The sequence below is a fragment of the Pagrus pagrus genome (genome assembly GCF_965226575.1).
Source record: "Pagrus pagrus genome assembly, chromosome: 20".
NCBI lineage: Eukaryota > Metazoa > Chordata > Actinopteri > Spariformes > Sparidae > Pagrus > Pagrus pagrus.
Genome location: NC_140207.1, coordinates 16,190,501 through 16,216,005, shown reverse-complemented (window position 1 = coordinate 16,216,005; position 25,505 = coordinate 16,190,501). Strand labels below are relative to the sequence as shown.

Below are 25,505 nucleotides of genomic sequence, written 5' to 3'. Positions count from 1 at the left end.
TGACAAATGACCCATTTTGTGGTTTAGCAACGCAGACTTTCTTTTTTTTTTTTTTTAATTCTGTCAAATTTCTTTAAATATTTATTTATCTTTATTTAAGATTACAGACTGAACAATTATAGTTTACAACTCCTTCCTCAACCTTTGTCTTTTCTGTTTACTTTGAACAGATGTCACGGAAGACTTTACTAGTAATATCCCAAAGAATTCAACTATGATTTCTTCTTATTGATGTTATTTCTTCCCTCCATTCGTGAGTCCTCCAACCAGGATTAATGAGACCCTCAGAGCAGTGTCCTAATGGTTTTTTTTTGCCTCCCGTGTAGTTGTTAATTAATCTAGTTAGTGTTGTGAGGTCAATGACATAAATGCATTGATTGTTTGATGTTCCACAAGAGCAGTTTTGACTTTTCCTTTTTCCCTCTTTGTTATTGTTATTATTGGTACTAGTAGTAGTAGTTGGATTAGTAAAAGGAGTAGTAGCATTGTTGTTGTGTGTGTGTGTTTTGTGTTGTTTATGAGCCATACAGGGAAGTCCTTATTGTTATTATCAGTACTGATGTGCTGCCCATTGCGTTACTGTCCTAGCCATAATCACATTAAAGGATGCCCCTCAGGTATTGCTGTTAATGTAAATTTAATTGCGTTAGAAGCAGGCCGATACAGAAAAGGCTAGTCATCACTGGGATTGGAAGGAATAGCATCTCTGGTGTAACAACAAAAATGAATCATGTGTTATGGAAAAAGATAGGTGTTAATGAGCAAAGTTGATGCAGAATGAAGCCAGACCACGCTGTGTAATATTTCTTTGTCTACTATCACCATTTGCCAGATGGCAAGAGCACCTGCGAACACACCGACACACAGATGCACACACGAGCAGTCATATACACTCGTGCAGGCGCACACATTATGCATGCAAACACAATTTTTTGCTCTGCACTCTGTATGAGGACCACACACTGGCTGTACATTCTTTACATTTATTCCTAACACTAATATTAACCCTAAGCACATGATCTAAAATCTATTGTTTTAATCGTTCATTCTTGTTTCTGTCAGTGTGGATCCTCTTATTTGGAGGAGAAAACAAAAGTGTATAATGTATAATGGCTACCCAAACTGCTTAGCATGATACAGATACAGGGATTCTGAGTACATTATTCAGGACCTGTTTCATCAAATGACTGATCAAGGTTCATGCTGTCTCATCATTATCTTGCAATAAACAGGATTTATCTTTAAAGCAAAACCTAAACTGAGTGACTGCACACAAAAAACAGCCTTTCTCAAAAGTCTACAACCAGGTGTTTGATCTCACAAAGTTGAAGTTCAAGAACAGGAGCACACATGCCCCATGGCAGGTAACAGTAAACCTTCGTGTTCACACTCAGACATACAATACCAATATTGAGGGGAAAAAAGGCATTAACATGATCAGGGTATTCTGGTAATCAGTTTTCCTTTCTTCTCTTTCTCTTTTTCTTGTTCTGTCTTTTTTGCACACTCAGAGGGAGTGGATCAGGTAACCCTCCCTCAGCCATCATCTCATGTGACTTTCATCAACAGAGACATCTCAGTGTCCTCTGTCTTTCTTCCTTGCTGTCTCCTTTTTCCTGCCCTCCAGTTCTTGTTCCCTCCCACCCTCCTTGCTGTTCCTCTACTGACTTGTGGCTGACTTTTCACTCTCATTAAAGTGACAGACAAGAAAAGCAGACGGGGGAGGGGGGGGCCGAGAAATGAATCTCGGCTAAATCGGAACCATACCTAAGTCGCGTGAACTGCAGCTGTACGTTTAGAAAGGAGTAAGAGGGGAGATTGCAACTGTGTGAGCAATTTCAATATGCATGGGAGTGACGAAGTAGAGAAGAGTGACCTTTTTACCAGCTCCTATTCACATTCCTTCATTCCACTCATTCCATCTCAGTTTTTTTCATCCCTCTTCTCTGATTGAGGAAAGGGAGAGAAAGAATGAAGGAGCAAGAGAGTGTTACTTCTCAACTAGAAGGTCATAGCTCTATTTGATAGCCTTTTGTCTCCCGTCCAAAAACAGCACTGTTAATAGCTGCCCATAGGCCACTTTATAATGATTGGGCCTTATCTCTAGACACACACAGACAATCACGCACAGACAGCACACAGTGTCTTTATGGTGGCATGTGGGAAAATTAAGCTTAAGTGGAGGAAGAACTATACTGCTGTTGGTTCTTGAACATTGGTTAAATTGAATGGGACCGTGGCTGCTATGTAGCCCATTTAAAACTCTTATACATGGCCCACTGACCTCATATTTATTGCATGTGTATTGTTAGGTGTTGCTTGTGTTTTGATTTGAAAAAAATTAATCCAAACATTATCCAATAAAAATAGATTATGTTGATCAAGGTGTGAAGTTTGTACTTTTCATTGATGACTTTCTGTAAACACTAGTGTAATTGTCAAAGAGTGCTTTGGTCTTGATTTCCTCAGCAATTTGTCCTATTGTGTATTATTATCAGACTAACAGTAAGAACTTTGTGGCATTTTATACTGTTTACCAATGTGGAATGTCACATTATCAAAAGCGCTTCATAGTAATTTCAGTGCTGCCAAGTTAACATAGGATTTCGAAAGAAATTGCCTTTTTTTATCTATTTCATTTTCATCCTCTGCTTATTTTTTTATTTCAGAGAAACTTGGCTCAGAGGCTTTACACTTGGATAATGTGATGCTCCCTGGATCCCTGTAGGGGGATTTCCTTTTCTGTCGTCCTCCTCCACCGGGAGGTCAGATATCGGCTCTGTGTTGTGTCTGTGGAGCAGGTCGGGTTTAGTGCCTTGCAGAAAGACAATGAACCAGAGTAGAGGATTTTATATGAGCATATACAGGTGCATATACAAGTACAAATCTGCTTAGGCACAAGTTTGCATATACAATAGGTGCCCATATACAATATACAGTATATTACTTAATACTGTATATGCATGTGTGATTGACTTAGCAAACTTATGTATTGTTTTTTCTACTCCAGTTTATATTTCAAATGCAGTTCTGTGTTTGTTGTAACACAGACAGCAAGCGCTGAAAGTCAACAGAGCTGTACCATTGTTTTCCTTGCTGTGCTGCTGTCTTATTAGCATTAATTGCCTAATGAAACATTCTTGAAAATGAAATGGAAATGATTGCTGAGGTGAAACTGAAACGGGCGAAAGTGAAGTAAATATTGCTCACCAAGAAACCTGAGGAGACACCAGGTGTTGGTAAATTGTTTTCTCTGTCTGATATTGACTTTGGCACCCAGGGAGCACTGCAAACAATGTCAGATCAGACGACTGGTAAATAACTCAAAAGGAATAAGCATGTTCCAAAAACTGTCACCTCTCGTAACCAGAAGGAAGCATGTTCGAAGCACACACAGTTTGTGTAGTTGCTACCTCTATTGATACAGTTAAGTTTCAGAAAACCGAAGTACAAATGGATTTTGGTGTGTATATTTATAGAAGGGGGAAAATAGAGCTGCTTAAGGTTTTACTGAATCATTGACTATTATATTATACTACTATTGGTAGTGTTCTTCGCTGTTGTAAATCAATGTCTGTATCCACACAGAGTACACTACACACAGTGGTTGACAATATACATCATTTCACTCTAAAGCACTTGTGGCTAGCCACCAGCCCACACCCTCTACTTTTGTAGGAGAAAGACTCAAATACATACACAGACACCTCTCTAAGAGCAGTGTAGGTATGTGAAAGGGCAGGGACTGTGTGTGGGAGGAGTCAGGACCTAATTTATAATGCTGGGGCGGTGGATGGGAATCTACAGTTGCCATAGAGACCTTTGTGGCTGAGTGCGGGTGCTGCTTTCTGCCTCCTATTCATATCCTGAGAGGGAGGTGGTGACACACGAACATAACACATGCACAACATAGTGGAATCCAACACCTTGTGCATTTTGATAGAAACACACAACAAAGCACAAGGAGCGCCTGCTGAAACTCCTAGCTCATCACTTTTGGATCTGTTGAACTGTGCACGGATCAAGGTAAAACATACTGCTGTGTACAAAACAAATTGTTTGGTAATTACAGTAGGTTACAACTGATGAAATCAACAGGGGTTTCATTAAATACGCATCAAAATAGCAGGTATGGCAAGTTTAATGTTTTGATTTGTACGCTGATGAGATCACATGAAAGTGATCTTAGCAGTGATCAGAATTGTTGCACTGTTCTTATCGGGTTTGAAATTCAAAACATGTTAAAGCATGGTAAGGAGGATAGTCGTCTTCAGCTGAGAGACAGCTTGGTTGTCTTCCTTAAATGTATAGCAAGAAAACAAAATTACTGCTTGTCTCCACATATACTTTCCAGAGTTATAAGGCAGCTGTGTAGTAATATGACACACCTTTCTGTCTTTGTGTGTTCCCATAATTCACACCAGTCTAGTTTTCTTTTGTCTTTGGTCCTTCTTCAGACCATTTTTTTTGGCATGCCAACTTTAATTACTTGTATATGTAACTGTAATTGTTGTATTGCAGATGTGTGTTGTGCTGAAAACATAACCCAACCAAATAAGTTCTGACAAATATAACAGACTTTCTTTTAAGTTAGTTAAGTTACTAATCATTTCTCAAAGATTTTTCATGTGTAATTACTGTACGATAGTGTCAAAACTTAACAAGTGTTGTGTTATAGCAGCTATTTCTATCTCGATTTACTGCTGTTCACAACTCACAAGACAATACAAAGACAGAGGTGTAGGTTTCCAAATCCCACAAGGGGGAGGATCTTTTAGCATCCTTAATTATAGATAAAACACAAAGCTACAGTACAAAGCCCCTGAACTACTGAATGAAGCATCCTGTTCCTACATTAGTTATGATGGCTTCAGATGTGCACTTTACTGTCTTATAGTTTCAGCTAATCAGAATCCACAGCTGCATATAATTGAACAAGTCAGTTAAACTCACTCATCTGGTCGAATTGCTGGTCCTGTCCCTTGGCCGGTTCATAAATGTGCATTTGAAAGTGTTTGTCAGTAGCAGTTCAACCTAATAGGCATTATTTATGGTAACATATCAACAGCAAACCCCTACCTTAGGCAAAGGGGTTGGAATAAATAAAACGTGTGACAAAGGGTTATGCATAATTTAACAAATATCACCCCGAACTGGCCTAACAGGTTTCCCATCTGTTTTGGCGTTCAAGCATTACCATGTTACCTTAGAAGGCATTTAAGATACTTTACCGTTGGGGCATTATACATCATCAATTAGCATAATGCTACTTTAGGTGCAGGGATTTGCATTTTTACACCTTGAGGATTTAAAGCGGTTGCAGCTGTGGCAAACAAGGTGACAAAGCAGTCTGCTGTGGGAGAGCCGAGCGGGCTTTGAAGCGAGACACCTCACTGTAAAACAAAGCTGTAATTTAGTATTACGGGTCCAGAGGGTTTAATAGACCCTGCTCAAATTCCTAGCGTCACCCCGCTTTGCAAATCATAGGGGTGGCTGAACCTGCTACTTTGTTGTTCACATGTATGAGATTTATCCTGTCGCAGGTAGAGCAAGCAAAATCTAGAGAGGAAGAGGCTGCTGACAGGAGGGAGAGCTGTGAATGGGAAAAGCAAGGAGAGTAGAAAGAAGCTTAAGAGAAGAAGGTGGGATTGTGTCTGGCTAGTGGTGTAATGGCACAGGTTTTTCTATGCGAGCTTACAGCATATGAGCAGTATACTGACGTGTTTCCATATAACATAAAGTATGTGGTAATGCCTCACAGATAAAGGAATCTCCGACTGTGAGATCAATGAACTACTACTTCTTGTGCTACATATGTATGTGTCAGGGGCTTGCTTTTGGCACTTAAGTGGATGTGTGTGTGTGTGTGTATGTGAGCGAGAGAGAGGAAGAGAGAAGAGAGAGAAAGCAACGACATAAATGTGTGCAGGAGAGGAAGACAGGCATAGAGGGAAATAAAGAGTGTGCATATTTATGAGCAACTGGTTGCTCTAAGCGTGCGTGCAAAAGGGGTGAGGGAGATGAATTGCATTGTGCTCTGTGGTGTTGGGATGGAGAGGGGATTGAGATTCGAGACTTGTGATAGCGACTGGGGATCAAGTCATTCAGCACTTCAAATGGCTTCGAGAAAACCAATCCAACCAGAACACACTCTCCACGTCTTGCTCACATGTCTCCCTCTCTCTGGGTCTCACACACACATGCACTCAGTCATACATACACAATATTTTAGGTGGGGTTGAGTTCACTGCACTATTGATCCACTTCCATGCAGTTTGAATGCAACACACACACTCATGCATGCACATACTTACATTGATTTCTGGTTTGAAATCTCATCTGTCGGGCTCATAGCTTGATGATTGATATGGAACTGTCAGTAAGTCACTTAAATAGCCAATGCATCAGCACACACACACACACACACACACACACACACACACACACACACACACACACACACACACACACACTAATCATGTTGGATTAAGAGTGATGCATTCAGGGGTAGTCAGAGTGAAAGGGACACACTTATGCCTTCCCTGGAATCTGTCATCCATGCAGCCTTAGGCAAGCAGCTCCCTAGTGTTTGGCATGGGTGTAATGTGGCAGGAACATGTAACTTGCCAGACTGTAGCCGCACATAAAACCATTTATAGATGTGTGCAGACCAACTGAAGCACAAAAACAGCAAAAAATAAAACCAACATTTTTTTATTGGCTTTTAAGATCTCCGTGAATTTTAATGCTTGCCACATGCTTAAATACAGTACAGCAGATTAGACTGGACTAAACAACTCTAAAAAATTATCATGTCAGTTGTCATGTTTTTCCCAGGGTTTGTGCCAACAACAACAACAACTGAAATATAAACTTATGTGACACAAAAGTTTAGTTTTGCCTCCGCTGTTAACACATGGAGAGATTGTTGAGCATGTGCAGCATTTTTTTCCCTCTCACCACACAAGTGCCACATCGCACCACACACACCATGGAGCCATGAAAATGTGGACTGATTAGAGAAAGTTTTCTACACTATTTGTGAGAAGGCAGGTAGGACAAATCATAATGAATCATAGTGTTTTTGTGTTTTAATGCTGTTTAAATGTAGACTATATGCTATTAAAACCTCTGTCTGGTAGTTGTTCCATATGGCCAGAATTCTCTAGACAAAAACAGGCCTAGCCTAACTCTTAGTAGAACTACATAATTTGTAAATCTAAATCATTTCTGATGTTCTTTGTGTTGCAGTGACCTTTAGTCTATAGTTTGTATTATCCTCCCTTGTCACATGCAGTTTGCTATGTGATATGTGAAATCTTTGAATGCAAAAAAATCTAAAAGTTTGTATTAAGTGCCATACATTCCATTGCTCAAAAGTTATATTTGATTTTAAAAGAGAATTGAGCCAGTAAATGTGTGTCACTTTTCCAATAAGCACCTTTGTTGAACGAAGCAGGAAAACAGTTCGTCTGGAAGAGATTCCACAAATATCTTCGTTAGACAAATGTACAGTTTGTAACCCAGTTTCTCGTGGAGTGCTTCAACTGCTCCAGTCAACAACCCTCCGCACCAAACAGCGGATAGGATTAAAGGGCTTTTTTGTGCACACATTTAGAACACTTTCAACCAGTCACTCTGCCTCACGCCTTTTCTCACCTGTCAATCATGCTCATGTTAATGATCACACTTCATTTTAACTGTCGCAAAGCTGTCTTCCAGCCCTAAGCTGTTTCCATGACCTGCGGCTGACAATGCTTTACTTCTCCTATGACAAGTGCAAAAGCAACTTATTATTCACATGGAAATACTCTTCCGATTCTGTCAGCTGGCTCTTAAAGGTTACTATCACTCATTAGAAAAGAATATTTATGGTTTTAACAACTTTAATATCCCACTTCCTCCACTAATGACCAATCAGATAGGAAAGAACAAAAAAGATTTTTGAGAAAGTAAAGATAAATTTAAGCATCACTTCCATTCTGAGGAGCTTCCCAGCAGAATCTCAGCTCTCTCTCTTACACTCTTGCGCTCTCTTTCCCAGTCTAACATACATTTTGTCTTTCTCCTTTTCTTCAGGAGCTTCAGTTTGAGCGCCTGACCAGGGAACTTGAGGCTGAGCGTCAGATTGTAGCCACCCAGCTGGAGAGATGCAAGCTGGGATCAGAGGCAGGCAGCATGAGCAGCATCAGGTAACGTGCACACCCTGTTTTTCTGTGTGTGTGGTGTTGTAGGGACGGGGTATCACAGTGTCCCCATCTTGGTTGGGTTTTTGTGCAGACAGGATATTGTTTCGTGTACGTGTATATGTGCTTGTGTGTGTCCTTCAACTCTCAGGTTAAAAATAAATTATGTGAATGTGGGACCCTGATTTTGTGAAATTTTGAATCTAAGTTTTGTGTGTGTGTGAGCATGTGCCCCCCACCGACACACAAGTGTATAATCTTAGAGCATGATGGAACACGTTCTGGGTCCTTCATGACACTAACGCTGACTGCACCATTATATACTTTCACCACACGTACGTACACACACACACACTCTACGGCATACACACCCTGGGTGTTTTCTCCTCAGTTCTGTGGAGTGATGTTACTGGAAAAGAACAGTGTTCCCCCTGCTGTGGTGTGCATTTATCAGCTGGATGGATTGGAACAGCACTGAGGTTGCAGGCAAAAATCACACACACAGATAACCGCCCAAGTACACACACACATCGATGGTGTTACATGGGGTAAAATAACACTGAATTTGCAGCAAGCTTTACACACACTCTACACAGACAGACGCATGACATAACGATGTGAGATTCTGGTAAAACACTTGCACAACATGCACACTCTCACATACTGTGCTGATACACACAGCAATGATAGTTCCTGAGGGCTTGATATAACAGACACATCAACATAACTCTTGGCAACACACCTTCACCCACACATATACAGTACATGGTCACAAGAAGTCCTCTTAGAGACTTAGATTTGCAACAGAGACTTGGGTCAAGCATTAGTATTACACTTCCTGGGACCCCTTTTGTCATATTACAGCATTAATTAGCATATTAGACACAGCCATGAAACCCCTTTAGAATATTTCATTATGTTCCCCGTTTGTAAGTCTGACCTTTCTGCTGCCAAAATAATTTTCAGATGAGGGAATGAGAGCTCTTAACAGAAAGAGGGAGCAAAGATGAAGGAGGGATGGATGGAGGAGAGGAGATGTATGCGAGTAGCATGCTAATTTAGAATTTTATGCTAACAGCTCAAACCTTGAGCTCAGTATCAGCACCTCTCCCTTCACTAAATCACTGTCCCGTCACATTCGCTGTCATACAGGCGTTGTCTCCCTGTAAATAAAAATCCTGAGTAGAACTAAAGTTTGTTGGAAAGTTGGGATACATTTGATACATTTGTGTGTATGTGTATGTGTGTTTTTGTGTTCTGAATGAATTTTGCCATGATGTCAAAGAGTCAGGTTCATATAAATTCAGCATCCCTCTGACTCCCTCAGGCAGCTGATTGCATAAGTACACAAACCCTGAGGGGGGCGGCCAGGGAAACAGAGCACACTAGGAAAAAAAGACACTTTTGAACAATCCCAATTCATTTTGTTTACTCCACCTAAGTTCCAGATGAGATTTTTTGGGGAAAGTTCAGAGATTCCCTTCCTGGGTTTGTGCTGAAGTTTCAATACATGTTATTATAGCCGAATAGTGATTTAAAAATAATCTGAGCACCAACATCACAGACAGAGATACATACCATAGCTACACTGTATGTATTTACAGAATTTACCCGTGTCCATTTGGGTTGTTGGTTGGTTGGTTTGTCAGCAGGGTTACACAAAAGCTGCTGAAAGGATTTCAACGAAATTTTGATGGAGGATGGAAAACTGCCGTATTTACAGTAGTGGTATCTGCTGTTTCAGTTGCCCTGTCGTTTACATGCCAATAAGACATACAAATAAGTCATCCCCCCAGTGATTTCAGCCAAAAAATGTAAACTAAGATGAATTTATTAATAGTCAAATTAGTTGGCTCTATATGAACTGAAGGCAGAGTTATCATAAATATGCACACCTCCATATATTTATATATTTGCATTGATTTTTCTAAAGTTGCAGCTCATCTTTCAAACTCCTCCGCTTTTTACTCTTGACTATATGATTTGTTAGGCTTATTAGCCTGCTGTCAAGCTATCATAATTCACATATATTATTCTTATGATTTTGGACAGGTCCGTCAATATTTTTGAATAAGGCAGCTATGAAAGCAAAGACTTTATCGTGGTAGAGAAATGTAGATGGCTCGTTTGGACCTGAATATATTTAATATATTATTAATATATATATATATATATATATATATATATATATATATATATATATATAATTTGTGTTAATTTTCCTCGCTGGCAACATCTTTTAAGGTCCTCATGTCCTCAGCAGAGGTTCAAAATTTGATAAACGTGTTATGTGTTGCAACACTTTGCCACGGTTTTATCTGAACTTGTGCATCTGTTTGGGTGCGTTTCCTTTATGCTTGTGAGAATATCTGCTTGTGCATGTGTCTGTGCCAGCAATAGCCCTGTCTGCTGTCAAGTCTGCTGTCTCACAGTTGCATCATCTTATGATTATCACATCAGATATGGAGGATTGGCTTAGCTAAGCTTTTGTCTGCTGACAGCTCACTATATGCCACTGAGTCCACATCCATCCCTGTGTGCGCTCAAATTTGTCAATGCGTGTCAACTAAAGTGTGTGATGTGCATTTGTCTTTGCTAATGCATACACACATGTGACAGCTCACCTTTGAGTTTGCCCCTTTTTTATTTATTAATTTTTTATTCCATTTTGATTGACATTATCCTTTATGCAGGTTCCACTGCCCCCCCCTCTTTTTTAAGTTCCAAGCCTATTAATAGATAATAGTGTCTGCAATATAACTGTGAATGATCAGAGAGAGTCTGATGCTATTCAAAGAGACAGCGTTAACCTTTCCCATGGTCTCCACCATCACCACTCATTTTCCTCTCCTTCATCACGGTCTCAGTGACAGGCAGTAGCTAAATATAGAGTGTAGTGGCTGCTCTGAATGAATAGGTGTTATAATAAAGCACAGGGTAAAAATGAAGGTAGGAGGATGAGTTAGTTGGATTGGGTGGGAAAGGGGAGGCAGTTAAATAGATAGACAAACACTCAAAGTCTTTTATATATTCTACAGAGCATTTTTTGACATTTCTTGAAAAACCTAGTCTCATCTTATCCTTCTAAAAAATATTTTTCTCCTTTCATGACAGTCTATATACTCTCAGACAAGGTTTCCTGTGGGCTTTAAGCTGCAGCTACCATACTCACTCAGCAGTGGGTCCATTACTCTGTTAGAAGCCTGTCAGGGTGAAAGCTACCCGATAACCTGTAGTTTTGTGTGTGTATTTGAGTGTTAATGCTCCAAATGTGTGGGTTTTTGTATACCCTCTGTTTATGGGTTTGTATTGCACATGCTTGGAGCAAGGGCTGTGTTTGTGTATCTATGTGTGTTCTCAGCATCCGCTGCAAGCTTGCGTGTCCTTAGTTGTGTTCCGCTCGATAAAGCAATTCAGGCATCTCCACGGACTCCTCCTCAGAGCTGAGGACCCTAAAAAAAGGCCTGACTGTGGTGCAGAAACCCAGGGCATTACTGACTAACATCTGTTCACGCTGTGAGCTGTTGGCATGCGACACACACTTTACAGGAAGGAAGCACACACTGGCACACATACACAGTCACATGCAAACACGTAGACTCCAAACGCCATGCAGAGACTAATTTATCATTTTTCTAACATTAGTGGTAAGTGGCAGCCAGTGGGAAACATTTGCTCCTGCTGTCTTTTCTGCCTGACTTGTTGTGCAGCTCAAGTCCTCAGTGCTGTTTTAAAGTGGTATGCTGCTGGAGTTATGGTTGACATATTCAATTAGTATTCATCTATTTTTTTGTCATGATGCGGATGCCAAGACGGTGATATAGCAAAAATGATGCACAGGTAAGAATAGAAAATAGAGATTCTAGCCAATGAGAAGTCTTTCCAACAAATGAAGAAAATAATGAAGATAATCACCCAGATAACTCGCTGCATATGTCACACTGACATTGGAGAAGGTGGACCAAAATGCAGGACAGCAGGCAGGCAGCTCAGTGGCAGAACTTTATTTCCACAATTAACAACAAGAACAGGTAACTGGACAAAAGGACAGGCAAACACAACAGATGACGTGACAAAGACTGAACTAAATACTGGACTTAAATAAAAACTATACTAACGAGTTAATGAGGTGCAGGTTGAGTTGAGGCGGAGAAACACAGGTGAGGGTAATCAATAGCGTAAAACAGAGAGCAGGGAAGGAGCTGATAGGCTGGGAAGAACACTTGGAACGGGGGTTTGGCTAACGAAGGCGATGCAGTGCAGGTGTGGAGGGAAAGCAGACGGGGAGGAGCGCAGGAACACAAACAGAACACTGGAAACAAGGCAAAGACACTGCAAAAACAGAAATTACGGGATATTCAGAGGGTGATTTCAAATTCATTGTGGCATGTCATTTGCCTTTGATGTACAGTATACTATACCTTTAAGGATTTAATTTGATATATTGGTCAAAACTGGGAGAAGTCAACATATGGAGACACCCAGCTTGTTGAGTTTTAGACACAATAGAATAGTGTAAAAGTTCCAGCAAGCCTTCATATCAACAATAACAGCATGACAGTAGATAACAATAACAGTATTCCATACTGTACATTGCTCAAATACACAGCAGAACGTCCTGTGAATTTTTTTAACTGTGTGCATGTTTTTCAGTTCTGTTTTTTTTTAAATGAACAATCAAATAAATCGTCCATAAAACTGAAGCACATTTCTTGGTGCACTAGTTGTCACAGAGAGAAGCAGATTCCACATGTACCTGTTCACTGAGATATAATGCAGATAAATGTACAGTTCCTTGAGAGAATCAGATCATTGAAGCTCCCACGGCTTTTGTCTGCCTTGCAGTGACCTTGCTAGGCATTCTGAGACGCATTATTGGCACATTAAAACACTGCCTGTGAACTGTTGAGGAAATAATGTGAAGCTGGCCACTAAGCTAATCGTAACTCGGGGCAGTAAATTATCAAGGCCATATATGAGATGTCACGTAAGCTTATGGATTCACTGGCTAAATTTAATTATGTTGTTGTCATATTCCATTGGCTACAAGCAAACAGTACCAGCTTGAAGCCTTGTGGCTAATATTATGGAGTATTTGTGCATATATGATGTGATAGATGATAAAATGTTATAGCAATCAGTTCTGCACACAAACGTGTAAGAGACCGGGTGCAGTTTTAGTGAAGCCATGTCATTAAAGAAAAAGGGAGTAGCAGGCAGAAGTCCATCACTTTAAAGAAGAAAGGTTATGTCAGATAACAGGAATCGAAGCCAAGGAAGGCATCCCCTCAGTTGGTATGCAGATGACAAGCGAAGTTGAGCGAAACAAATGTGACCTCTAAATGAGTGTTTTGTTGTGCTTAATGGAATTGTTAGCGTTTAGAAGAGAGAGATGGGAGTTATCAATGCTGGGGGCGGGGGAAAGCATTGCAGTAAGAGTGAGTGAAAGAGAGACAGAGAAAGAAAGGGCAGAGGAGGAAAGACACAGAGAAAGAGATAGATAGCTAATAAATAGCTTTCATTACCCTGTGGCAGCCACAGAATACAGTGGGTTCATTGATTTATTATTTTTCATTTTTTCCTGTTCTCTCTCTCCCTGTGTCTTTTGCTTGTTCTCGTTGTCTCATTGTCTCTCACGTTTGTCTGCTCTCACTCTAAATATCAATCTCTCTATCCTTTCCAGTTTTCATCTGTATGTTTTACAATATAATTTTGTTATCACTGTGCTAATAAACATAACTCTCTGTATATTCACTTTCTTGCAGCAAAGTATATCTGATACTTGATCATGTATGAGCAGTTTGTGTATATGTGTGTTTATGTGTGGGATAATCACGTTTGATGAGCTCTGTTGACCAGACATTCCCTTTGGCCTGATCATTTATGTACCCTGCTGTCATGTATTTATGATGGTCATGGGTTGAGGCATGTGGATTACGTCTATTCAGTAAACAGACAGATCCTTGCTTCAGGCATCACAGAATTTAAATCTACTGCTGTTGATGCAGTTTGATGTCGTTTACGCAACTAAGAATTGCAATTCAGAGGGAAAGAAAGAGAAAGACGTTTTTCCCTCATAATGTCCAGTGGTCATGGAAGCTCTCACCAGCAGAGATATTGCTGTTACTAGGACATTGGTGGTGTTAGCCACACCCCATGAGGTATAATACTGTATAGGTCATAACATAATAAGAAACAAAGCATTACCTTTCAGATGTCATGTCACAGTCTCCACTGATCCTAATCTCTTTGTTCAAGTGATAATAGGTAGTTGCACATAAGTGGATACATGGTATGTTGAGCGAGTGACAAGCACACAAATATGTACATTCAGTTGTTTGCACGACCTGCTGTATATGCTGCAGAACTAGTGTACAATCAACATTGATGATAGTCATCAATCAATCTGATAGACAAAAAAGTGTGTGTGTTTGTGTGTGTGAAAGAGAAAGTGAGAGAGAGAGAGAGCGCGAGGGAGAGAGTGAGGTGTAAAGTTCATGTCCTGCGGCAGTAACAGCTTTCTGATTGTGTTGTTCAGACTTACACATCTGCCCGAAGACCCCTCGGGTAGGTCAGTGAAAGGTAAAGTCTGAGTTTCCAAGCGTGTGCGTGTGTGCACTTTATGTGAGAGAGAAAGCGAGAAAGAGAAGAGGGGAAAGAGAGAGAACAAAAGCAATGAGTCACCACACACACAAATGCTTGTCCGGCTGTGTGTTGGTGCCCAGTCCCAGAGCCCGTATAGGACTGTTTATTCTAATCAAGCTGTGACATTTAGTTCCACACCAGCAGGGACTTGTGCTAGTCTTTGTGCCGCATGTACGTACACTACCACACACATCCCCACACATTTCCTCACCCCACACCCAAGACTTTTCTCATGGGCAAACACATTTACTAGACTATAAAGTTGTCCTACCCTGAGGAGCAGACATTCACACCACTGGTTTGGGCTTAGTTTTCACACACTTTAGAGTTGATCACAGCAGCTACATGTAATACCCCACAGACACATGGTGAGTGCCAGAAACAGTTTGAGAAGTCCCCTGCTTGTCTGTCATTGAATTATGAGTTGTGAGATTCCAACTAATGTTTTCTGATCCCTCTTCTCTTCTCTTCTCTTCTCTTCTCTTCTCTTCTCTTCTCTTCTAAGAAAATTTACCATGCTAATATTTAGCAGGAATAATGTTTACCATAGTCACCATTATAATTTAACCTACTAACATTTTCTAATCAGAACTATACACAAAGCACACCTAAGGCTGATGGAAATATAATTAGTTATGCTGGTATTTGGACATAAACAAAAACATTCAATAAAATGCAATTTTTATCTGATAATGGTGCTGGTTTAAAGTCAGGGCAGTATGATTTATCTTGTGGGGAGCACGAATTGCTTGACCAGATTTAAAGAAAACCTCTTCTTTGGGAGTCAAGACATTTCACTAGAAATCTAAAAAGTCTACGTCATGGTGGCGCTCAAGGAAAAGTCAGGGGATCACCGTAAATGCTACATCCTCTGAGGGCCGTGAGTGTGCGTACAGAATTTCATGGCAGTGCAGTTGTCATTGCGATATCTCAGTCTAGACCAAAGTGATAGAGTAAAGGACTGACTGACATTGCCATCCATAGTGCTGCTGCTAACTTTCTTCGCATTTTTTGCAATCACCCAATTAAAGTGCCATTTGAAATATAACCAATTTATCATGTTGCACTCTATGGACTCAGTATATTCAAATCAGTTTTACACGGCATTATTGCATCACATTAATCTTGAAATGAGTTTAGAGACATGCATCACACACATTTCTGTTTTATGTTCGGTTTAATTTATTAGACGGGTACATCACATTCGGACAGCTTTTCGACTTCTTCATGCAGTTATCATTTTACAGCTTTCTCTGTGCTCTCTTTCTGTCCCTGACCACCCTCCTGTTTTTGCCATGGCTAAAATACTATCCAATTACATTCCTTTATCTCGCTATACCCCACTCTCGTCTCCTGCGTTGGGTGATAATAGAGGGATCCATCACACCATTAGCTCCAGGCGGTTTTATAAGCTCAGCAAAATGCTGCATAGAGAGAACTCAAATTATAGGCCGCTGCATTATACCTTAAAATACGCCTTGTGTTTGGGCCTGTGTGTGTGTGTATGTGTGTGTCTGTGTGAGTGATGATGATACCGCGAGTCATGCTCCCCCCTAATGACTGATGATGCATTTCCAAGAGGAGAGGAGAAAAATGGTTGCAGGTGGCGACATCTCTCACACCACTGTCGTCCCCACTGTCTATCTTTCTGTTTGCCTCTCTGTGTTGTTTCATCTCTCCCCCTATCTATCTGTCTTTGCTCTTAAATTACTTCTTGGCCTTTTCGCATTTTAGTGAGGGCATTTTTTTTCTCACATGACACATTATACTGTATACGGAGAAACCCTGCTTTTGGCTTTGTGTTTCCTTAAAATGACTTATAGCATTGCTCAGGGCCAGGTTATTTGAATGAAAATTGCCCCATTAAAAACACTTTTATCTCAGCATCTTCAAGCAGGAAGTCAGAGGTCAGAGTCAGCTAAAGAATAACACTCAAGTGTGGGCAGGGATTTGGGGATTGATTGTTGCTCAGGGACACTTAAGCCAAGCCAATGTATACTAAGTATACTAAGAGCTTAAATCTTGCTTGCCCAGTCGATGGCTGATCCCTTGAACGCTAGCCAGAACAGTGGATGCACTGCCACTCCTTAGGATCTAGCTTTGAGAAACAATCTGCTAAAACATGAAAACAAATCGGGTGCCACCTGTCTCTGTACATTTCATTCTTTCATTTAAATGGCATGCTGCTGCCAGTCGATTTTTCTGGTTCTTTTCCCTTGTGGTGAACACAGTGCCTGCTCTACATCCTTAGAACTCATCTCATTTATCGTAAATGATGGGTCACTTTCTTATTTTACTACTATTTCAATAAAGAATTTTCATTTTCTCAACATCTGTTATCTTGTTTGGGACAAATCCTATCCCACAGACAGCTGTCAAAGTTAGCCCAGGGCAACAACTTGAGTAACAGAACGACAAGGATTAGTAACAAGAAAATATCAGCTAAGTGAATAAATGTTCCTCTTGTTTTCATTAGAGGACCTAGAGGATTTTGAAGCTGGCTTTCTCTTTCTACTACTATCATTTTCCAAGCTTTCTAAAATACAACAAAGCAAAAAAGAAAACAATTCTAGAAAAGGTATTCACTATTCAGTACTTTAGCTTTAACTTTAGTAATTTATCCAAGCGAGTGATACTGATAGTTTTGACGCCATTGTGTCTTGCTTACAGTCTGTTTGGAACTGAGGGTATGTCTTCTTTATTTCATCAAAAAAACTAAAAAAAAACAATTTTCTGTATTTTGTGCAGAGAAAAAGTGAGACTGTCCATCTAATTCTAACAACAGAGCAGCCTCAGTAAAACTACCCTTTGTATCCATGTTAGCTTGTGACATCCTGTTTGTTTAAACCCTCTAAAAGATTTTGACAACTTTCTGTCAATGATGGCCATAGGTATAGAGGTATTTGGCAAGTATGTGCACCATTATGGATCACTCTAAAATGTTAGCAGCATGCTGACTCTTTATTAGTCATTATAGATCACTTAAAAAATGCCTTACTTTGTGTGAACAGAATCTACAATTACTAGGTCATGAGGAATTTTCCTTTAATAACCCTCTAATTACTGCTTATTGATAGTGAGTAAGTTGTACCATCCTTATAAAGTTGTAGTACCACAAGAATAGTCATTCTCCCTTAATAACAATTCATAAATGTGGGGCCATTCCATTCTTTTGTAACAAAACACAAAGCTACAAGTGTTAATAATGTCTAGATAAAAATTAAGTCTTTTTAAGCCAGAATATGTTCCCCATTCTAAAGTGAGGTCTTGATCATAATTAATTCACTAGTACTTTGACAATTATTATCCCACGTAGCTTGTACAAGTGAATTAGTTATGAGCAAGAACTTGAACATATTTTGAGTTAGAAGGACTTAATTTCAATTTAGAGTTAATTGGACACTAGTAAAAGCCTTTTCAAGGCAAGCATGGATTTGGAATGGTTTTATGGGTTCTTATTAACGCATGCACACACAGTGGATTTCCACCTATGGAAACACACGCTTAACCAATGACATCCTTTGTTTCAGCTGACTTCCAGGTCGGGAGAAAACGGCACCACAGATAGTTTGCAGTGGATCCGGTGTGCATAAGTGTCATGTGGAAAAATCCCATGCCTTTCCGTATTGCCACACCACATTTTTGCATTTTGAGATCAAACTTCATGTCCAACTTCCTTGCTGTCAAGAAGCAGTAATTAGGAAGTTAGTGAGGGAACATTCTTAATTAATGGCCTGTAGAATATGGTCATGCAGAATAAAGCATTAACAAGTGTTTTATAATGACTAGAAAGGAGCTGATATACTACTAATATGCACTTTAATAAAGCAACTAGCTAACGGTTAATATCTGTATATTACTAGAAAGTGTTTCTCAATACGTCATGTCAACCATTGCTCTAAAGGGATGTGGTTAGGCCAAATAATGTCCCCCAGCCTGTCATTCCAGCTGTAGATTTGAAGGTGGATGGATGGGCCATGTTTACTCCTGTCGGAGTCAGCAGCTGGTGACTCCATGTCAGTGGCAAGGAGATGGAGGCCTGCAGGGCCAACAGGAGCAGTGTGTGTGTGTGTGTGTGTGTGTGTGTGTGTGTGTGTGTGTGTGTGTGTGTGTGTGTGTGTGTGTGTGTGTGTGTGTGTGTGTACGCGCGTGCGTGTGTGTGTGTGACCAAGTGTGCTTGTGCGTATGTGTGCGTGTAAGAATGTATACGGTATATGTGCACCCGTGTGTATGTGTGTGTCCTAATGCTGTGGGGAATCGGGGGTGTTTGGTTCATTAAACATGCAAATGCATGCTTATCTTCCCCCAACACCAGATAGTGGTGAGAATAGATAAGAACCAAGCAAACCATGCCAGAGAGGCAGACAGACAGAGAAAAACAGAGGGAGAGAGTGATAGAAAGAAACTGAGAGAGAAACACTGAAACAAAACACAGACAGAGAGAAAATAAAAAAAGATGCAGCAAGAAAGAGACTGATTCCAAAAAGCAAGGTGTGGGGAAAGAACAGAGGAAAGAGGGTGGGAGCTACAGAGGGGCAGAATAGAAATGAGCTTATAAACAAATGTGTGGACGGTAATGTCTCCCCAGAGTTTATATAATAGGACACCTGATGGCTATTTGAACATGTGTGTTATCTGTTTTCTTTGTTTTTCACATCATCAGCCATAGTAGTCCCTAATGATATTATTTTGTGAACCTGTAGTGGGTTTGTCTGTTTATCTGTGTCACTCATCCATCACTTATTCATCAGTCAGCACTGATCACATTTTAACAAAATATGGAAATGTGATGCATCTACTGCTGCTTTTGGCATTTTCTAAATTACAATGATTGACCCAGGGGAGCTCTGTAATTACAGGTCACAGCAAGGTGATAAATATTTTATTGATTGGCCGTGAGGGATACTGTGTCATTGTTATTTGTTGATGTGTTTATTGTTGCCTTGTTTGTCACAGTGTTTTCTCTTGCTAGCCTACATGTTCAGTGCTGATGTGTTTGTGCCTGATCAGTGCTGAAGGGGCTCCACTTTGTGCTGAAGTTAGCCTGAATTCATTACATAAAACTTTCAGTGTGTGTGCATCATTTGGTTTGGCACTCCCTTTGACTTTGCAGCTTATAATTATTCTGAGGGAGAGTGTGTGTACGTGTGCCTGTGTGTGTGCCAGTGAAGGCAGTTATTAGTATGCATTTATGTAGGATTATGGTCTCTGTTTTGCTGTCAATTCAACAGGAATGCCTGAAAAAAAGTGTGTGTGCATTCATCCATACAGAGATGCAGAGATGTTTTGTTGACCACACACTCAAAAAGCTTGACAGGCTATTAAAGAGCTTTTTAATATGCAGTGTTTGTGTGTGTGTGTGTGTGTGTGTGTGTGTGGTGCAGGTTCACACGTGTGACGCCCGCCTGCCTGTCTGCCGCCTTGTAGGCATGTATTTTTCTGTTTGAGTGTGTGTGGTGACAGTGTGATCAGTGTTAGGTAGAAAAGGTTTCCATTTAACTGGATTAAAATAAGCTGGTTCAAAAAATGCCAACTGTAATTCATAACAGCCATGGTGAAAACACAGTGATCACAGGGGAGATGCATGACAGAAAAATAGGTGATTACTTGTAATGTTACATTTCTACCCCCGATATTAAAACCTAGTAGTAGCTGGAAATTTGATCATCCCACCAAGTATGGAATGTCTGGAGTTTAATGGAACTTTAACGGAATCTTGGGATTTGATGGATTTTCTTAAGATTCACAGAAATATAAATATCATTTAATTCAGATGATTTTACAGGGATTACATGTACAAGTTTTCTCAAATTACAAAACATTTGAATGAATGGGAGGCACTTGGGCTTTGTGTGTTGGCTAAGGGAATGATGTGAGTGGGTTAATACTCCACTTAGATAGATACCTGCAGACTTTTGTTGCGGGACTCAGAGATATTCTCAAAGAGTATTTAGGGGAAATGGATGAGCTGTAATTAGAGGCAGTAATTAATATTTGTCCCGGTGAAAGTACACATGGTCATTAACATGCAGGATGAATAAACATGGCTGCTTTCAAGTTCTTGTCCTTCTCCTGATGTCCTCAAAAGAGTTAGTGCTAGAGGGACTCAGAAATCTCTGCCTTGCGTGTGTGTGTGTGTGTGTCTGTGTGTCTGTGTGTGACAGAGAGAGACAAAGACTAAAAGGGCAAGCGAGAGAGAGTGTATTTGAGTGAGTTTGTCCTCTTGAGGCATCATACCCTGAGGCCAAAGGAATCAATGCCTGGAGCAGTTTGAGGAGAAGGTTTTATAGTGGAGGCATTGCAGGTGATAGGTGGTGTGCATGTGTGTGTATGTGTGCCACGGACAGGTTGCTCTTTGTTTTCTATCTGTGGGCACACATCTGTGCCTGGCCTCTTCTTTTCACAAGCCCAAGTTCTTCACTTTCACTTTGTGAACCTCAATAACACTTTGTCATTAATGTGTACCGACAGTCTGAAGAGGACCAAAATCGACAGAAAAGACAAACTGTCTGTTTAGACTCCAAACCTTTATCCTGCATCGTTACCTCTGGTGCCTACATGAATGCTGAAGCCTTCAACAGTCTGAAAACAAACAAAAAGACAGGACAATGATTGATTAGATTCATTCATTGAAACATAAAGCAATGTATGCACTATCCTGTGCTGTGCAGTGCAAAGCATCATATTCCTACAAAGACTGCATAGAAGAGTTAGATTAACACAATAAAGCTCGCAAGTTTATTTCCTGTGGGCCAGGGGTTGGATGTGGGGGCAGAGTCCTCCCAAGAGCCATAACTGGATGCTGTGATTACACTTTTCATTGTGACTTTTATCACCTGCTCTGGAAGCTCCCAAATCGATTTTTGTTTGCATTGTAATCCAATGAGGCAGACAGTATCCTGGGTGGCAAGAGTCTCTCGATGATTTAAAACTGACATAATTTAGATGAATTCCTTTGGAGAGTCATAGTCTTTAGGTTTCCTAGTGTATATGGGCATTGAAATGGGAGCTGCAGGTTAGCTGTGAAATCCCATGTGAATAAACATTGGTTACATATTAACTCTAGCATGTCTTATAATTAAAACCACAAAATGATGTGAATACAAGAGGCGCTTTCCTTTTAGTCTGGCACTTCATTGACTCATTGAGCTCCAGTGCACTGCGTCAGCTTCTCTGCGAGGTTGTCTGACATGTGCCAGACGGAGTGGCTCTAAGAGGCGCACGCTGGTCTCTCATAGCCTTACCCATTTCCACACTTCGTTTTGTCATTGTGCCAGCCCTGGAGATAGGAGCGCACTTGACGACAGCATCTCCCAGTCAGCTCTGTTGAATTCACAGGTAGTTGTGAAGTTAACTTTTGTTTGTAAGAGCTGTCCTGCTGACATGCCTAATCATCCCATACAGTATATGACTTTTGTCATTATATCAGAGACATCAACCAAAGCAATCATGTTAAACATTGTGGATATATATCAAAATGTTGTGTTCTGGGCTGAAAATTATGTTGGCCTGGGTGCTTCTTATTCCCTCCATGAGGCCAGCAGTGACATGGCCAGCTTCAATGTGCTGAGGTTGGCATCTTTTCTGAGGTTTTAGCCCTCAGGTGTCTCCCGTGGCTATTTTCCTCATAAAAGAGCCTGTTTCTCTGCTGTCCTCTCGAGATGAGATGAGACAAGATAAAAGAAGAGCAAAGAAAGTGACTGTAGTGTTGTGTACTGCGAAGATGCCCTAGAGTTGAAGGGGTCTTGCTAACTAAAAAATGTGACATTTAGGCATATTTTTCTCTCTGAGGTCTTCATGTGCCTTGTAAAACGCAAATTCAGGTAGAGCAAATTAGGAAAAAGTATCTTAAAACGTAGTGTGTTCGGATGGAGAAACTTGGCATACCCACTTAAAGTGACATTTTACTGTTTTAAAACATATTGGAAACTATTTCATGTATACATGCAGTGTATCCACTTTACAACATTATTTCTCACTAAGTTTTTCATTCTGTCAATATCAGAAATTTGCAGATAATTTTCAGAGTATATTTAGGTGGTAGGTGTTATTTTCCTTGTTTGAAAATGTATTAGAGGCACATTAATTCATTGAGTGATGTCACCATGAAAGTGTGGACTGAATACAAATTTTAAACATTGATGAAACTTCAACAATCAAAGCTGCAGAACAACAAAACACTGATTTTGCTGCAATCAATAGACTGTAGAGAAAGCTGTAGGCCTGTTATTTGCTTGCAGTTGTTACTGCATCTTTGTGTTTCTTTCTTTGTGTGTGTGTGTGTGTGTGTGTGTGTGTGTGTGTGTGTTTGCTTCTCTTCTTTCTTGCATGCAGAGAATCTTCTTTTCTGCTCTCACATTTAATGGAGATAATTTTAGAAATTTGATTGGGTATCTGGTTATGGAATGAATGTAAAATCAATGGAAGGTCATGCTTTCTGCATTGTGTTGTGTATGTGTGTCTTTGTGTGTGTGTCTGTGAGTGTTTGTAGATAAAACCAGAGAAATGGAAAATGAACAAACAAACAGGAAATTACCTAGAAATAACCTGCACACAAATTTTCCCATACAAGCCTCATATACTATTACCCAGTCACTAAATCAAATCTTAACATCTTTTCTGTGTCTCTGCTTTTTCAAGATGTTAGCAATTTTACACATTTGGCGCCTATTGACAACAGCCTGCAAAATGATTAGAATTAACAACTTTGCAATGCTAACAGAGACAGAGTTAAATCACTCGCGAGTTAACTGCACCCTGCTAGCCAGATGGCCTTTGTGTGTCTGTGTGTGTGTTTTTGTGCTCTTGGTCTTGGATGGGTGTTGTTGAGTCATTGCGGACCAGACATGGTGATATATTGCGATAGCCGGACCAGCCAGCTCTTCTCCTACCAGTTAATTAAAACCTCAGCCCCAGGGTCCCACAGCATGTCACATCACATCATTCTCATCAATAACTCACACATACTGTATGCATGCATAGATTCCCACATGCTGTATGTATATATTCATGTAGGCTATGTTAAACAATCGTCATCTCACACACCCACACACACACCTGCAGCATGTTATTTGTGTAATAGAGCATGGACATCATTTATTTTCACTCTATAAAGAGGCCATGTATACTCCCGTGGAACATTAGTTGTCTATAGTATTAATTACAGTGGAGGAATGTGAACCAGATGAGTGATAGGTCCAGCAAGGCATTAGTATACAGTACATGACCACATTATTATTTTCAGACACAACTTGATTGACTATGTGGGAATGGGTTGAATGGGAGTTTTTCAAAGAAAACGATTAAAAGTGTCCCAGGAGCTTTTGCTATTGTGAGGAGAACAATGTGTCCACTTACAGCTTCTTTGAATTCAAACAAATGGCATATTGAGAGAATGAATCAGCCACAAGTCTGGTCCTTGAAATAAAAATGAGGGCTGGCGTGTAGAGTTGTGCTAAGTGACCAGAAGAAACTCTATATTCAGACCAAATCAAACATTGTGAGGTAGTGTGGGAGGACACAACTGGGAGGGCCCAAAAAGTCTTCCAGAGAGGATTTCTTCATCCGCAGCAAGTTGGAAGAGTATTTCTCCTCCCCTGCTGGTGCAGACTTCTGGCAGTACTATGTTATGTTTAAAGGACCAAGCAACACAATTTGGCAGACTTTTAATTGTTTGTCTTTTCTTTCTTTCTTTTTTTTTTTTGAGCCTATATGATAGTATCGGTTTCCAGTGTAGGGGGTAAAGCATTGCAAAGTAATCCGTTAGAGTACTCGGATTACTTTTTTGTCGTGATGACGAGTAATGTAACGCGTTAGTTCTGCAATTCAAGTCATCTGTTATTTAGCTAGTTTTTCATAAAGGTAATCGTTGCTTGAAAAAAAATGCTGTCTTTTCCTTTCTTTTTGTTGCTACAAAAATAAAAGAAAATCCCTTTTCTTGCACTGTTTTTGTTTCTCTCCTGCTGCTCAGCAGGGGGCTGCGTGCCAGTGGAAGGTAAACCTACAGTTGTGCCAGTGCACATGCGTAGCTAGCTAATTCAATGTAGCGAGATGGCAGAGAGGGCAGCATCAACTTCGTGGAAATTCACCCAACCTTCATTTAAATCTTATTTTCAATGATGTTGAGAGCACAAATATAGTAGATTTGGGGAATATGATATATATCAAAATTGAGTTGATCGAAAGAATTGGATGCTAACTATTATGAGAAGAAATGTTTTTCTTTGCCATTTCTGACAGTAAATGAAGAGTTGGGGTTTTTGGATTGTTGGTTGGACAAAAGAAGCGATTTTAAGACATCAATTTGGGCTCTGGGAAATTTTTCACATTTTGTTGACATTTTATAGACTAAACAATGAATTGATTAACCATGAAAATAATCTGCAGATTAATCGATAATGCCCTAATTCTAGCAGTAGGCTATATTTGTCAAGTCATTTTTATACATTTATTGTAAATGGCTTGAACAACAAAACTTTTGACCAGCTGGTCTGATCGCAGGTTTATGATTGGCCAACGCACTCTGACGTTGGGTCGTGTTTCTACAAAAGTTGATTCTGCTACAACTTTTTGCTGCAGGGCTGCTGTGTTTTTAGACACTCTGCATGTCTGGGAAGACAAAGCTCCCTGAATCTGTGACAAGATTAGTGTCTGTTTCAATGTTAATAACTAGGC

At 40.2% G+C, this 25,505-nt stretch overlaps 1 protein-coding gene across 3 annotated transcripts in view; it reads left to right on the top strand.

Moving 5' to 3' along the window:
- Positions 1 to 25,505, top strand: part of ctnnd2a (catenin (cadherin-associated protein), delta 2a) — a 256,428-nt gene that overhangs the window by 73,018 nt on the left and 157,905 nt on the right. For all 3 annotated transcript variants that reach the window (XM_084340351.1, XM_084340349.1, XM_084340350.1), the window contains exon 3: positions 8,080 to 8,192. In XM_084340351.1, coding sequence (XP_084196477.1) covers positions 8,080 to 8,192 — 113 coding nt within the window. The remainder of the gene's footprint in view (positions 1 to 8,079; positions 8,193 to 25,505) is intronic.